Genomic DNA, 17279 nt, shown 5'->3' on the forward strand with positions numbered 1-17279 from the left:
ATGACGTGGCACACAACACCTGCGCATGTAGTTGGGCAGACACTCGACCACTGGTATGTGTTTATAGCCTGTTACAGTAAAGTGAGTGCTTGTGTTTTCAAGAAAATACATAAGGAACAATGTCATGTAATTAACTGACTCATGACAAGAAAGATGTAACTTAATTTAATGTTTACTGTAAATTATACAATTCAGTAAAACGGAGATGGTCTTTTATACTGTACACCCCACCACATATCATGCCAATCTACCGATCACTGAAATGACAAATACATTAGTTATGATGCGCAGAACATTCAGTGCACATGCTGGCTAACAATACTTTGTTTAATTTTTAGTGTTAAACTCAAGACTAGTATCAGTTTTGTTTTGACCAGTATGGGTCACTTATCAGTACTGCTTATAGTCGATGTTGGCTCATCGTAATTCTAAAAATGAAGTCAAATCCATCCTTTATTCCTTTGACACATTCTTTACGTACACTTTGAATAGTTATTCCTATAAAGTATCTTTATCCTGATCCCAACTTTTGCCCATCAATTTCTTTCTACCTCTCCCTGTAACAATACACATTGCATACCTCCTCCCATCTCTCTTGCCATCTTACCTATCCTGCCCTGCCATGCTCCATGTCACTGCCTGCTCCTCCCTCTCCCTGAGCAGGTGGCGGATGGAAGCGTTTTGTGTGGCGAGGGTGCTGGAGAGGAGGGGCATTAGGGTCCTAAAGCCTTCTCTCAGCTCCTCCACATTCTGCTGCAGACTGTTTGTGTGTTTTTCCAGGTCCCCTCGACATCCACTCACCTCTGACAGCACGTCATACATCAGATTCTGCATCTACATGGGGAAAAGGGTGCAGAGTGGTCTGAGAATGAGAGGGGGCAATGTGATAACATTTAGAAGATCGTCGATTGCTCCCTTCTCTAGAATATTGGTCATATTTGGTTGTTGCAACAGTAGTGGCCTAACCTGGACTCAGATCTGTTTGTGCTACCATGTCAACTCCTTGTCACTCATTTGGCATGACAAGGAGTTGACATGATAGCACAAACAGATCTGGGTCCAGGCTAGTAGTGACCTAGAATATTGGTCATATTTGGTTGTTGCAACAGTAGTGGGTGAACCTAATGGGTAACCGTGCCTGTCTCTCACCTTGCAGAGATCCACCAGTGTGTTGGCCTGGTCAGCCAATTTCCTCCTTTCCATCTTCACATCACGCAGCCTGGGGTGAACACACAGAGGAAGAAGATTTCTAACATTCAGACATAATCACAGGACAGGTAAAACAAATTGAAAATATAATTCATGATGAACAGAGAATGACCATTTCTGTATTACAGTTGAGGCTTTCACAAGTTCTAGAGTTCTAACACCCCTGTGCATGTAGTGTAAAGTGTAACCTCATTGGCTTTTCAGAGGGCAATATCTAAGCTGGTGGGTTACTTGGGGAAGTGTGTTTTGAATGGTGCTTTACCGGTGGATTGCGAGCAGCAGCTTCCTCTGGTGCATGCGTACTCTGCAGTGGTCTCTCTCCCTGGCCAGCTTGGTGTGTTTGTAGATCATCCAAGTCTCTCTAAGTACATTTGCTGCAGCAATCTTTATCTGGAAGAGAACAATTGTTTCCTCGTCCAACACTCAGTTTTCAATGTTTGCATCCCAAATGGCACCCTATTACCGGTGCACTATATAGGGAATAGGCTGCCATTTGGGACACAGTCCATGATTCATACAACTCTACAGGTCAACGTTGAATGTCTCACATATGTTAAGTCAAGGTTCCAAAGACCACTATTGAATACATTCACATGTTAAGTCAGGTGAGTTTTACCCCTTTTGTAAAGTGGGAATCCATCATAAAGTTGTGGACGTGTTTCTCTGCCCTGGTCAGCTCCAGTTTCCTGGCAACGACGGCAACCACCAGCACTGTGCAACCAGCCCCCTTGTGTGTGTGTGTGACAGAGAGAGAAATAAACAAAACAAAAAAGGTTAAAGGCCCAGCGCAATCAAAAACTAGATGTTCCTGTTTTATTTCCACACTAGGAGTTGGAATAATACTATGAAATTGTGAAAATTATGATAATGCCCTTTTAGTGCAGGAGCTATTTGAAAAGACCACCTGAAATTTCAGCCTGTTTTGGTGGGATGGAGTTTTGGCCTACCCGATGACACCACCAGGCGGTAAATTAGTTAATAGACCAATAAGAAAGAGATTTCCAAACCAATAACAGCTAGTTTTCAGTTTTCCCCTCCCCACTCAGACCACTGCCAGACAGTCCTAGCTAAATTCTTGCTTGGGATATTGGTCTTGCTAAGAAGTCATTTTTGTTTATTTTTCACTATTTTAATTGAGAACAATCACAGTAGGGTATTTAATTGTTAACCAGAAATGATTTGATATTGAGATAAAAATGGCTGCATTGGGCCTTTAAGGAAAAGAAGACAGTATGCTAATGACCACAATTACAATGATTCCCACCCCCTTCTCTTTTCTTTTAAAGATTTCATCAAATTATTCCCAGGTACCTGCAACAAGCCAACTCAGCTGTGCGATTGCCTTTCCTATTTTGCTGAAACTGCTTACCATGATCCCAGTGAGTAGACAGATGCTGCGGCCACAGTAGGTGTGGGGAACAACATCCCCATAACCAATGGACAAGAAGGTGACCGAGACCATCCACAGGGCCTCCATGTAGTTACTGCTCAGGTCCTTATAGTTGTGGTGTCTAGAGGACAAGGGAGGGATGATGGTTCAGTCTTGTCCACTCTTACCATATTAACATTGAACAAAAAACTAGTTTCTGTCTAGGAGTGTGATATTTGACTGTCTTTTTGATATGACTGACTGAACTTATGATGGGCCCATCTGATATTAGTCACAGTACAGGTTGGTCCAAGTCATATAGTCACCAAGGCCGGGATTAAATCGAAGGCACGTCCCAGCACGGCGCACTGCACTACAGAAAATGTGTCTTTTAAATGCCATTTCCCCGACCTTTGCAATGGTAAATGCTGCAGACGTCAGCTGAAGTATTAACTACCTCTAAAAGGCAGTGTAGTGTACACTACACTATCTGTAGTGCAGTGCGCAACACGCCTTTGAATCAGTGTTAATTTTGGCCCTTTTTAAAAATGTAGTCTAGTTTTAGACAAGGATATATTTGTCAAAATTACTTTGTCACATTTTTGTCATTTAAATAATGATTTAGTGTAGTTATTGTCAAAATGACAAAAACAGTGGGCCATTTTAGTCAATTAAATGCCCTTTAATTTTAGTCACATTTTAATACACACAGTGTATTTTTCCACATTTTGTTAAAATGGATTAAAAAAAAATCTTAATCAATCTGCACACAATACCCCATAATGACAAAGCAAAAATGTCTTTTTAGAATTTTTTTCACATAAAAAAAACTTGCGTCTTACATTTACATACAGTTTAAACGCAGTTTTTCACAATTCCTGACATTTAATCCTAGTAAAAAATCCCTGTCTTAGGTCAGTTAGGACCACCACTTTATTTTAAGAATATGAAATGTCAGAATAATAGTAGAGAGAATGATTTATTTAAACTTTTATTTCTTTCATCACATTCCCTGTGGGTCAGAAGATTACATACAGTCAATTAGTATTTGGTAGCATTGACTTTAAATTGTTTAACTTGAGTCAAACGTTTCGGGTAGCCTTCCACAAGTTTCCCACAATAAGTTGTGTGAATTTTGGCTCATTCCTCCTGACAGAGCTGGTGTAACTGAGTCAGGTTTGTAGGCCTCCTTGCTCGCGCACACTTTTTCAGTTCTGCCCACAAATTTTCTATGGGATTGAGGTCAGAGCTTTGTGATGGCCACTCCAATACCTTGACTTTGTTGTCCTTAAGCCATTTTGCCACAACTTTGGAGGTATTCTTGGGGTCATTGTCCATCTGGAAGACCCATTTGCGACCAAGCTTTAACTTCCTGACTGATGTCTTGAGATGTTGATTCAATATATCGACATAATTTTCCTTCCTCGTGTAGCCATCTATTTTGTGAAGTGCATCAGTCCCTCCTGCAGCAAAGCACCCCCACAACATGATGCTGCCACCCCCGTGCATCACGGTTGGGATGGTGTTCTTCGGCTTGCAAGCATCCCCCTTTTTCCTCCAAACATAATGATGGTCATTATGGCCAAACAGTTCTATTTTTATTTCATTAGACCAGAGGACATTTCTCCAAAAAGTAAGATCTTTGTCCCCATGTGCAGTTGCAAACCATAGTCTGGCTTTTTTTTAATGGAGGTTTTGGAGCAGTGGCTTCTTCCTTGCTGAGCGACCTTTCAGGTTATGTCGATATAGGACTCGTTTTACTGTGGATATAGATACTTTTGTACCCGTTTCCTCCAGCATCTTCACAAGGTCTTTTGCTGTCGTTCTGGAATTGATTTGCACTTTTTGCACCAAAGTACGTTCATCTCTGAACCAGACTTGATGATGAACCAGACTTCTGGAGGTATACCAGTTTTTCTGAGGCTGATTTCCATTGATTTCCCCATGATGTCAAGCAAAGAGGCACTGAGTTTGAAGGTAGGCCTTGAAATACATCCACAGGTACACCTCCAATTGACTCAAATTATGTCAATTAGCCTATCAGAAGCTTCTAAAGCCATGACATCATTTTCTGGAATTTTCCAAGCTGTTTAAAGGCACACACAACTTAGTATATGTAAACTTCTGACCCACTGGAATTGTGATACAGTGAATTATAAGTTAAATAATCTGTTTGTAAACAATTGTTGGAAAAATTACTTGTGTCATGCACAGAGTAGATGTCCTAACTGACTTGCCAAAACTATAGTTTGCTAACAAGAAATTTGTGGAGTGGTTGAAAAACGAGTTTTAATGACTCCAACCTAAGTGTATGTAAACTTCTGACTTCAACTGTATGTATTCAGACCCTTTGCTCAGTACTTTGTTGAATCACCTTTGGCAGCAATTGCAGCCTCGAGTCTTCTTGGGTATGACGCTACAAGCTTTGCACACCTGTATTTGAGGAGCTTCTTCTATTGTTCTCTGCAGATCCTCTCAAGCTCTGTCCGGTTGGAAGGTGCACAGCTATTTTCAGGTCTCTCCAGAGATATTAGATCGGTTCAAGTCTGGACTCTGGCTGGGCCACTCAAGGACATTGTCTTGGCTGTGTGCTTAGTGTCGTTGTCCTGTTGGAAGGTGAACCTTCGCCCCAGTCTGAGGTCCTGAGCACTCTGGAGCAGGATTTCATCAAGGATCTCTGTACTTTGCTCTGTTGATCTTTCCCTTCGATCCTGACTAGTCTCCCAATCCCTGCCGCTGAAAAACATCCCCACTGCATGATGCTGCCACCACCATGCTTCACCGTAGGGATGGTATTGGGCAGGTGATGAGCGGTGACTGGTTGCCTCCAGACGTGACGCTTATTCCTTAATGTTCATTTTCTCGACATCTAAAGGCACAACCTAGATTCGAGCCAATGTCTTAAGTAGTTGAACATGTTATTACTCCAATCTCGTAAAAGTGTCAAACTGACATGTTTTCATTTTTGTCAAAAACAACTTTATATATACTTTTATAACCTTTGATTTGATGGCCTTTGTGAAATATATTTTCCACAACCACAAATATTGTATTTTCAGCCGTTTGAAGCTGGTGTATAATACCAAAAGAAATAGTGCACATAGAACAGATCTACCGCTTCTTAGACTTGCTTACAAGGAGCATGACAGATCTATAACTCACATTTCTATGTGAATTTGGTCGGGTCGCCCAAAAAGTTACATATTGCAGCTTTAACTCAAAATAAAGTTATTTACCCCGTCAGATATAGTGTAGTGGCAAGAGGAATTTAGTCAATAAATAGTTTGCTATCCCTTTTCCTTTCTTTCTGTGCCACCAAATGTATTTATTTATTAGAAATTTAGCAGGATGAAATCTCTTGAGATGCACCACCTCGTTTTCAAGAATGTCCAAATCAAAAAACAAACAAACAATACTTAGTAAGGATGGATCAACATTTACGGAATGGTAGCTGGAGGGTCATGCTTTTTCAATTTCGGTCAAGGGGAGGGTTTAGTATTTAATCTAGTCCAGGGGAGTGTCATGTAATTTCTAATTCATGAAAATTAGACATTTCTCAGTGTTTTAGAATTTGTTGCTTATTCGGCTATACAGTGCATTCGGAGAGTATTCAGACCCCTGGACTTTTTCCACATTTTGTTACGTTACAGCCTTATTCTAAAATTAACAAAATTGTTTTTTCCCCCACATCAATCTACACACAATATCCCATAATAACAAAGCAAAAACAGGTTTTTAGAAATGTTTGCAAATGTATATAAAAAAACTGAAATATCACATTTACATTAGTATTCAGACCCTTTACTCAGTACTTTGTTGAAGCACATTTGGCAGCAATTTAGCCTCGAGTCTTCTTGGGTATGATGCTACAAGCTTGGCACACCTGTATTTGGGGAGTTTTTCCCATTCTTCTCTGCAGATCTTCTCAAGCTTTCTCAGGTTGGATGGAGACCATCGCAGCACAGCTATTTTGAGGTCTCTCCAGAGATGTTCGATCTGGTTCAAGTCTGGGCTCTGGCTGGGCCACTCAGGGACATTCAGAGACTTGTCCTGAAGCCACCACTGCGTTGTCTTGGCTGTGTGCTTAGGGTCATTGTCCTGTTGGAATGTGAACCTTCACCCAGGTCTGAGTTCCTGAGAGCTCTGGAGCAGGTTTTCATCAAGAAGCTCTCTGCTTCGTTCATCATTCTCTCGATCCTGACTAGTCTCCCAGTCTCTGAAAAACATCCCCACACCATGATGCTGCCACCACCATGCTTCACCGTAGGGATAGTGACAGGTCTCCTCCAGACGTGACGCTTGGCATTCAGGCCAGACTTTAATCTTGTTTCTCATGGTCTGAGAGTCCTTTAGGTGACTTTTGGCAAACTCCAAGAGGGCTGTCATGTGCCTTTTACTGAGGAGTGGCTTCCGTCTGACCACTCTACCATAAAGGCTTGATTGGTGGAGTGCTGCAAAGATGGTTGTCCTCCTGGAAGGTTCTCCCATCTTCACAGAGGAACTCTGGATCTCTGTCAGAGTGACCATTGGGTTCTTGGTCACATCCCTGACCAAGGCCCTTCTCCCCCGATTGGTCAGTTTGGCCCGGGCGGCCAGCTCTAGGAAGAGCGTTAGTGGTTCCAAACTTCTTGCATTTAAGAATGATGGAGGCCACTGTGTTCTTGGGGACCTTCAATGCAGCAGAAATGTTTTGATACTCTTCCCCAGATCTGTGCTTCTATTTCAGAGCTCTACGGACAATTCCTTCGACCTCATTGCTTGGTTGTTGCTCTGACATGCACTGTCAACTGTGGAACCTTAAATAGACAGGTGTGTGCCTTTCCAAATTATTTCCAATCAATTGAATTTACCACAGGTGGACTCCAATCAACTTGTAGAAACATCTCAAGCATGATCAATGGAAACAGGATGCATCTGAGCTCAATTTCGAGTCTCATAGCAAAGGGTTCGAATACTTATGTAAATAAAGTTTTTTTGTGTTTTTTATGATACGTTTGCAAACATTTCTAAAAACCTGTCTTCACTTGGTCATTATGGGGTATTATTTGTAGATTGATAAGGAACATTTTTTATTTAATCAATTTTTTGAATAAAGCTTTAAAAATCAAGGGTTTAAAAATCAAGGGTTCTGAATGCACTGTATAGCGATGTGTGCCCGGTGCCACCCCTCATCTCTGATTCTCCGCTGGGCGCGCACTATCAAGTACACCTACAGGTTATTTTTGTGGTCTCAATCAAATGATCCATGAAGTGCATGCTCGGAGAAGCACAGAGCAGTTATATTTCTTAGATAGCTGCTGGGATGGTGTAAATACATCTAGGCTGCATTACACACTGCAATGGATATTCGAACCCTGCTCTTGCTGATCAAAAACTGTTTTGTGTGCTGCGTAACCAATGGCTGCGCTGTGTAGGTATAAGGTGGCAGGTCAGGAGGAGTCAAAGGCTTCTTCAGAAAATGATTTATCGCACGCGGACTAGCATATAGCCTGTGTTCTGTTCAGTATCAGAAAGAGAGTGTGAAGATGTAAGCATAATTAATTTCAACCATCTTAATTTTAATTAGACTTTACTAACAATAGAGCTTTGTGTTGGAGCCTATTTCTTCCTATTTAAGAAATAAGAGTTAGGCCTACCTGTTTGCCAGATGAAATCAGGCTATAGGCTGCTTATCCATATATTTGTTCTTCACCCACCATGCACTCTTTAAATAGCCTATCTTCGTGTCAGTGAAAGGCTGTGAAGTTAAAGCCAAGACTCGAATTGGGGGGGTATGAGAAGGTATGCCATAAGCCTACATTTTATGAAAGAACATTTCAAAAAGCACAGGCCAACCACTTGTTAGCTTAAGATTTTGAAGAAACTAAAATGGATCCGATTATATAAAGTCACCTTTAACAGCGCTTTGGTCCGCAATGCTTTCTGCTTAGAAACAAGCTGTAAAATACACGGGAATGACGTGACTCTGATGCATATGGGAATAAATATATCAGTTTTGTTTCTTTGACATTCAGAGGCTGAGCTACAACTTTCTATAGCCAAGGAGACAAACAATGACTTTGCTTGGGAAATAATCTAATTCTGTCACAATCAATTGATTAAGCAATTCATTTTCTGTACAATAGAAGATGTTTAAACCCAGACAAATTTTAGGGAAACACTTGTGAATTTCTCTCGTTGGGTTAAGCCACGGAAGAAGAGTAGCCAGCAGTTCAAGTTTACACATTTCTGCGTCGGTAGGCCTACTCTGTCTGGAGTGGAAAGGTAGACCTAACTTTTGACAGTACCATGCTCAGATTCCTAATGATGTCTCAGATTTAATTATTTGCAAACGGGGACAGTTTATTTGCAAACAAGACACACTGATTTGGCATCGGGGAAATATGATAAGATTAACACATAGGCCTATCTCAACTACGGTCTAATAATAATAACAATAATAAATAAAACATTTAAAACTACTAATAGGCCTAAAACTAATAAAAACTACTGCTGCAACTACTAAATCAACTAATACAATTATCTATTATATATACATGCATGCACAAGTATGATTCTCCCTGTAACACAGCTTGGTCTCATAGAGGTCACATAGTAAATGTAATTCCAGAACACTCAAGCAAGTATGATATGGTAACATAAAACAGACGGTAACTTAAGGTAAAAATGAAAGGATAACGCGAACGTCTAGCAACCCTGTGGGTTACAAGTTTGAATCTCATCACGAACAACTTTAGCATTTTAGCTAATTAGCTACTTTTCAGATACTTTCAACTACTTAACATGTTAGCTAATCCTTCCCCTAACCCTTTTAGTTAGCCCTTCCACCAAACCTTTAACCTGACTCCTAAATTTAATCCTAACCCTAACCCCAGCTAACATTAGCCAACTAATGTTAGCCACCTAGCTAGAATTTGTAACATATCATAGTTTTGGGAATGTGTCACATTTTGTGCATTAAAAAAATTCATAACATATTGTACGTTTTTCAAATTGGTAACATATAATACGTATTGTAATTCATAACATATCATACGAAATGGATGATGTACATCCACAAATTGATACATAGCATACGAAACGTAACATCTCATACTAAATGGAGTGTCTCGGACTTACGTACAGAATAATACGAAATGCTCCGAGACCGGGTTGGTTAGTGAAGCAAACGCTCCGCTATAAATCGGAGGCGGAGCCGGAGCGGAGCCTGTTTGCCCACACTTATCGCTTGCGTCACCGCAGCTCACCAATTGATTTAGGCTGTGTTTGCAGGTCGCGTCCTTCCAACTGCTGAACAAACTGCGCTGTGCTGCTAATATTAATTGTGCTTATCACTGAAAAGCTGTCAATCTCTCCAAAAAATATTGTCTAGTCAATTTAGTAGTCAGATTTTAGTCACAGAGATAATTTTGTCAACTGAAAATATATATTTTTTTGTTTAGTTCTATATTTTTCTGGGTCTATTTAGTCAGTTATAGTCTCATTAATTGCCACTGAAAAATAGTTTTTTGAATAATATTTTAGTCACTGTTTTTGTTGACGAAATTAACACCACTGAATGAATCCCGGGAAAAGTCTATTGCCTATTTCCCTCCTCCTCAATCTCCTCCTTTCCCTTCTTACAGGCTGACTACACCGCTCGCGTCGCATGCGCGGTCGTTGCAAAATAAATGTAGAAATCTATGTTATTCAATTATTCCACCCATACTGCTCACGTGCGTGCCAACGAGTGTCTGCGTTGCCAAGGTCTAAAATATAAGTTAGTTCTATTGCTGACGCAGATCGCGCTGCAAGTCCTGCCTCTCCCATCTCCTCATTGGTTTATAGAAGCAGGTACCCACGTGCCATCTCCTCATTGGTTATACCCACGTGGGTGACTGAAAGACGAACGAGGTCAGTGGCGAAAAAGCCTGGAAGGAGGAGAGATAACTAGAAATTATTCGGTTGACCGTTTTATGTGTGGATTAATTGTCGGAGTAGAGGACCTTGTGCCTTTCAGGTAAAATAAGAACTCAATGTTTATATCCCAGGACAAATTAGCTAGCAACAGCAACTAGCTAAATAGGACAAATTAGCTAGCAAGTGCAAGCTAGCTAGCTAAATTGCCATACATGTTTAATGCTTTTCAACCTGTCCCCAAATTAATATAATCGGTTCAGAGTTTGTTTTGATATTTTAACCTGCGTGTCGTGATCACGTTTGGTGTGGGGGTACAAAATAGATTTATGCACGATGGCGCACGCGCGCAGCCGGTTTAGGTTCCGTGTTAGTCACTCACCTCTCACAGACATGTAGGCCCCATGCAGCGATGAGCCACAGAGAGACGCTGAAGATCATCAACACAGTGCCAGGGTAGATGGTCATCAGCGCTTTGACCACAAAACGGCTGTTGAAGTGGATCTGGATACAAGTAATAATAATATTCATATCCACAGTAAGAATGGAGAGGTTTGCAAAGCCAAGCGGGAAGTTCAAGGTCATCAGTTTGATCAGTGTTAAAAAAGCAATAACAAGGGAAGGAATTACAGAGGGAGGATTTGGTAGAGACTCAGGAGAGTGGGAGAGGGAGGCGGGTTGCGGGACAAAGCAGAATGTAGTGTCCCTGTCATAATAGTGTCCTCAACAAACTCAAGTTGAACAACAACAACAAAAATAATTACAAAAGCATTGTGGAGATACTGCACAATGGTTGTGTAAACATTTTTGTGCAGACAAAATCTCTACATCAGTAGTAAGTATCTTCTCATTCAAGTGGAATTTGGGATATGGCTTGAAAACGTACAGTATCTCAGTCCAAGGATGGAAGGTGTAGCTTTACTTCTAATTATCACATATCGAGAAGAACTTCTGGTTGTTATTAAATGGCCTTTTTTGTTAGCATGCTCAGCTAGCCAATGCTAAAGCAGACCATTGGATTCCATGAAAACGCAACACCTAGCAATGGGGTGAGTAGCTGCTGGAAGTGTTGTGGAATCCAATGGGCAGCTTTAGCATCGTATCGAGGATCTTACTACAGAACTTCAAGTTAAATCCATTTTGGCTAATGTTCAAACTGAGTGTGTACAAGTCCATTAAAGCAAGTAACTAAGATTTGAGGGAGAGGTTGCACCACTTGCATGGTGACCAATGTTGACCTCTGACCTTGTTGAGGGCGCCAATGCTGCGCGAGGCCGTGTCTGTGTAGAGTCGGCTGTGCAGCATCAAGGCACGACCCAGGAGGTAGAGTCGCAGGAACATGGGCAGAGCCAGCACAATCTCGAGCTCCGTCTCTGACAACGTGGGGGACATGGCTTGCCATGACAATGGGAGACCCACTGGGAATGGATGCACCATCGCTACAAACAGCTCCAGGGCGATCAGGGTCACCCGCTCCATTGTCATGGCGATTCGCCAGTCCTCTGCTCCGTTATCGTGGATGTAGAGCTAACAGTGATGGGAGTATGGGTACAAAACCATATCTGAGTTAGAGCATAGACGTAGTACAGTGTCACTGAGAGTGTAGTCAAAGTGTAATAAATGATATAACGAGAGGTACCAGACAAGGTTGCCCTCTGTCACCATCTTCTTTCCCAGTTAGCAATAGAACCTCTACTATACTATAGTCTGGCATATAACAAAAACAATTGTAGAGTAGAATGACTTAAAATAATCTAAGCCAAGGGATCATAGCTTGTTTAAAATAGGGAGATATGGGCAGTATATTAAATAGTCAGACAAGTGAATTACCTGCACCTCACAGATGTGGAAGGCAATGATCAGGCCCAGCAGGATAAGAGAGGACAGGCTGATAATAGACTTCATAGCCACGGAGTATATGGAGCTCTGTAGGGGAAAACATGTAGTGGACTCACTCATCTTAACATACAGTACCCTTCAATTTGGCAAATATGCCTTTTAACATACAGCTGGGATAACAATCATAGGTGCATTGTAGCGCACTTGACATTTAAAGGTAATATCAGGTTGATACAATCTTCGTGAACATGGGAAAATTTCCTTTAAAAGGCACGTTGTCCACAGCGCTCTACAGTACAACGCGCCTCAGACTGCATTTTGGCCACAGTAACCTTCATTCAAATATGCCATCTTCAGCAACAAACACTGAAGACCTTCAAATACATTTCTCTGAGTTAGAACTCATTACTTCTCATTAATTACCCAGGTGTTCCCCGCATTTCAAAAACGTGATCTGTGCCTGGTTGAACTTGCCTGGCTTAGTTAACCTACAGGAAAGACCCAAAACTGCAAACCCCTCCCATCTGGCACTCCAGGCAGACTCAAGCAAATGCTCAAAGTATACAGAAAAAAATGAAGCATTGGAACCCAGATCTGTACCCCAAGGCTGACCTTACTGTAGACGCTCCAGGAGAGCTCTGTCTCGGTGACCATGACCACCACTCCAAACATCCCCACAGCGAGTGCACAGTCATTCAGCCTCTGCCTCCTCTCAAACAGCGCCCTTCGCCGGACCAGCCTATGACCGATGCTCTGGGTCTTCTTGTGAGGGCAGTCATGGGGACCATCCTTGGGCTTTGCACCACTGCTCTCCTCACCTCCACCATAGGTGCCCTTGGCCTCAGACTTGGTGTGATTCTTGTCAGAGCTGGATGTTTGATTGGAGTCCTTTGGCTGGTAGTCGTCTTTGGTTGTAATGATAATCTCGGGTAGACTCTGGCGGACCTGCATCTCCATTGATGTGGCCTCTAGCCTTTGACCTCCTTCACTGGGTGGCCCACTTTCTGTCTCCCTTAAGTCCATACGAGACATGCGGACTCTGTTGTAGGGTGACTGAGTGGATTTCATGTCCTGCTGTCGCCTCTGTGGGCTTGCCTTTTTGGCTTTACTACCCCAAATCCGTTCCTTGTGCCCAGCATTCTGTTCATTTCCTGCTGGCTTCTCGCCTTTCTTTTCCTTTTTCACCTCCTTCCCCCTAACCTTTTCCTTATTGTCTCCCCTTCGGGGTGAGGAGTGGGGTGAGGGTGAGACATATTGGCAGCCATTGTAATATGGGAGTGATGACTGGGTTCCATCGAGCCACACTGAGTAATCTTCCCCTCTTTGACATGAGTGGTTCCTTCTGCACTGGTTGCCAAGAACAGGAGGGAGAGGGACCACTTTTGATTGAAGGAGGGGACGTTGATCCTCCTCATTCTGCATTGTCAAATTCATAGAGGGAGAGGACTCCATCTAGGGATTGATACAGATTGAAATATTTTATGGGGTTTGGAAAGAGACAAAAAGTGAGAATGCAGCCAGTTGGAGTGAAAACAGTAAAAATGTTTGAGAGGGAAGCATATAAAAACACAAACTCTATTGTAAAAGAAATCTGAGGTGGAGTTGATATGCCTGCGGAATGCTAAGAGATTCACAGAAGACATTCATACTATTCACAGTTCACATGTAAACATGAACACAAATCTTCCTCTGTGATAATGGTTGATATTATATTGACATTTCCCTATGGGGTTTCCATTGAAGATAATATGATAAGACAATGGAAACCTGTATCTAGAAACACTAGAATTATTGAAGTTATTGCAGCACCTGGTAATCTTACCATGTCAATCATCAATATTCTTGCCAAATTACTATTAAAACCTAGTTGATTCCACTCAGTCTTACCTCTCCACGTATTTCAGTTACTTCCAAATAAGTTTTCAATTCCACCGTTGTTGGATAAGAATGCCCCTGTTCCTTTTAAATTCCTTAAATTGTCCTTTAGTCAATATCCTCAGTCAACACAAAGGAATTGAAGCATCAGTTAAATATATCCTGGATATTACCTAAGGATAATTAGGTGACAAAACTACAAAAATATATTCAGTTTCTCTAGTCTCTCAGAAATAACTCTATCAAACCAGCTCACCTCCCACAGACACAAGTAAAGGTTATGAACTATAATCCATATAGCAGCATATGAACCATATGTCCATGGATATCAATTGTATTATGACTCCTTTATTTAATTATTTTCCAGTATTAAGTTATGTCCATCATGACATATTAATTTAAACTAGGCTTATGACTGACTAAGATCCACAGTTTCAGTTGTCCCCCAGTTGCATGGCAAAGTATTTGTCATCTAACAGAATTATTCATCAAGTCTGACAGTTCTTTCTCCTCTTTCTCCTTTTGTGTGTGTGTGTGTGTGTGTGTGTGTGTGTGTGTGTGTGTGTGTGTCAAATAAGGGAAGAATAGTTGACATTTAGTTTTATTGAGTGATAAGAATTACTATTTTATTGGGTTTTATGTTTATTATAGTCATGGGAGCTTGCCAAGGTGACAATTTGGATCATTTCCCATTTAATCTAAGAGAGTGCGTGATGGTCCTGTGTATGAATGCCGGGGAGGAGATTATAGAAATATGACAGATTAATCAAATTGGATTGAGAGTCAGAGATCTGATACTTACGGGCTTATGAAATATGTCACCCTTTAGCCTGACAATGTGGAGAGGGAAATGGTTTTGGAATAAAAGTCATAGCAATGACATTCACCATCATTTAATTCCATCTATTAAGGCATGTCAGATGGGGCCCCAGATAACAGAGGAAGTCAAGGTGGGTTGGAAAGAGGAGGATAAAGACAGGTATTGTAAAGACAAAATACAACACATACTCACATCTAGATAGTGGCCTACTAGAAGTATGCAATGAGACAGGTGAAAGGCATTCGTCAAAAGATAATCCATCAGGAAAAGTCTACTTTGAAAATGCCGCAGATACAGTTGAAGTCGGAAGTTTACATACACCTTAGCCAAATACATTTAAACTCAGTTTTTCACAATTCCTGACATTTAATCCTAGTAAAAATCCCGTTTTAGGTCAGTTAGGATCACCACTTTATTTTAAGAATGTGAAATGTCAGAATAATAGTAGAAAGAAGGATTTATTTCAGCTTTTATTTCTTTTATCACATTCCCAGTGGGTCAGAATTTTACATACACTCAATTAGTATTTGGTAGCATTGTCTTTAAATTGTTTAACTTGGGTCAAACATTTCGGGTAGCCTTCCACAAGCTTCCCACAATAAGTTGGCGTGAATTTTGGCCCATTCCTCCTGACAGAGTGTAAGGGGTGCGTACTGGCGGCAGAGAAGTCAGACGCAGGAGAGCAAAAACTGTTTCCAAACAGCGCAGTTTAATAACAAAAAACCCACCGGGAAAACAAAATCAAATAATGGGTACATAACCCGACGTACACCGGGACAGACGTGCACAAGCACTTACAATAAACAATCACCGACAAGGACATGAGGGGGAACAGAGGGTTAAATACACAACATGTAATTGATGGGATTGGAACCAGGTGTGATGGAAGACAAGACAAAACCAAAGGAAAATGAAGAGGATCAGCGATGGCTAGAAGGTCGGTGACTTCGATCGCCGAACGCCGCCCGAACAAGGAGAGGGACCAACTTCGGCGGAAGTCGTGACACAGAGCTGGTGTAGCTGAGTCAGGTTTGTAGGCCTTCTTGCTCGCACACGCTTTTTCAGTTCTGCCCACAAATGTTCTATAGGATTGAGGTCAGAGCTTTGTGATGGCCACTCCAATACCTTGACTTTGTTGTCATTAAGCCATTTTGCCACAACTTTGGAAGTATGCTTGGGGTCATTGTCCATTTGGAAGACCCATTTGTGACCAAGCTTTAACTTCCTGACTGATGTCTTGAGATGTTGCTTCAATATATCCACATAATTTTCCTCCCTCATGATGCCATCTATTTTGTGAAGTGCACCAGTCCCTCCTGCGGCAAAGCACCCCCACAACATGATGCTGCCACCCCTGTGCTTCACGGTTGGGATGGTGTTCTTCGGCTTGCAAGCATCCCCCTTTTTTCTCCAAACATAACGATGGTCATTATGACCAAACAGTTCTATTTTGTTTCATCAGACCAGAGGAAATTTCTCTAAAAAGTATGATCTTTGTCCACATGTGCAGTTGCAAACCGGAGTCTGGCTTTTTTAATGGCGGTTTTGGAGCAGTGGCTTCTTCCTTGCTGAGTGGCCTTTCAGGTTATGTCGATATAGGACTCGTTTTACTGTGGATATAGATACTTTTGTACCCGTTTCCTCCAGCATCTTCACAAGGTCCTTTGCTGTCGTTTTGGGTATGATTTGCACTTTTCGCAATAAAATACGTTCATCTCTAGGAGACAGAACACGTCTCCTTCCTTAGAGGTATGACAGCTGCATGGTCCCATGGTCTTTATACTTGTGCACTATTGTTTGTACAGACAAACGTGGTACCTTCAGGCGTTTGGAAATTGCTCCCAAGGATGAACCAGACTTGTGGAGGTTTACAGTTTTTGTTCTGAGTTCTTGGCTGATTTCTTTTGATTTTCCATGATGTCAAGCTAAGAGGCACTGAGTTTGAAGGTAGGCCTTGAAATACATCCTCCAATTGACTCAAATGATGTCAATTAGCCTATCAGAAGCTTCTAAATCCCTGACATCATTTTCTGGAATCTTCCAAGCTGTTTAAAGGCACAGTCAACTTAGTGTATGCAAACTTATGACCCACTGGAATTGTGATACAGTGAATTATAAGTTAAATAATCTGTCTGTAAACAATTGTTCGAAAAATTACTTGTGTCATGCACAAAGTAGATGTCCTAACCAACTTGCCAAAACTATAGTTTTTTTTTTTTTTTGTAACAGTATTTTTTATTGGAGTTTCACAATTTTCACCCATATTAAGAG

At 41.4% G+C, this 17279-nt stretch overlaps 1 protein-coding gene and 1 long non-coding RNA gene across 2 annotated transcripts; one reads left to right on the forward strand and one right to left on the reverse strand.

Moving 5' to 3' along the window:
• Positions 1-149: 149 nt before the first annotated feature.
• On the reverse strand, positions 150-13459 carry LOC115176062 (small conductance calcium-activated potassium channel protein 3-like). The gene is made up of 9 exons (XM_029735832.1): positions 12926-13459; positions 12305-12400; positions 11720-12001; positions 10857-10978; positions 2579-2720; positions 1826-1936; positions 1472-1599; positions 1150-1219; positions 150-834 (listed from the first exon to the last, which is right to left on the reverse strand). The coding sequence occupies exons 1-9, from the start codon at positions 13379-13381 to the stop codon at positions 604-606; spliced, it is 1638 nt and encodes a 545-aa protein (XP_029591692.1). The 5' UTR covers positions 13382-13459; the 3' UTR covers positions 150-603.
• LOC115176063 (uncharacterized) lies at positions 1169-1983 on the forward strand. Its single transcript, XR_003872148.1, has 2 exons — positions 1169-1277; positions 1886-1983. It is a non-coding gene; the product is annotated as an uncharacterized LOC115176063 (long non-coding RNA).
• Positions 13460-17279: the final 3820 nt, after the last annotated feature.

The sequence above is a fragment of the Salmo trutta genome, chromosome 36 (assembly GCF_901001165.1).
Source record: "Salmo trutta chromosome 36, fSalTru1.1, whole genome shotgun sequence".
Classification (NCBI taxonomy): Eukaryota; Metazoa; Chordata; class Actinopteri; order Salmoniformes; family Salmonidae; genus Salmo; species Salmo trutta.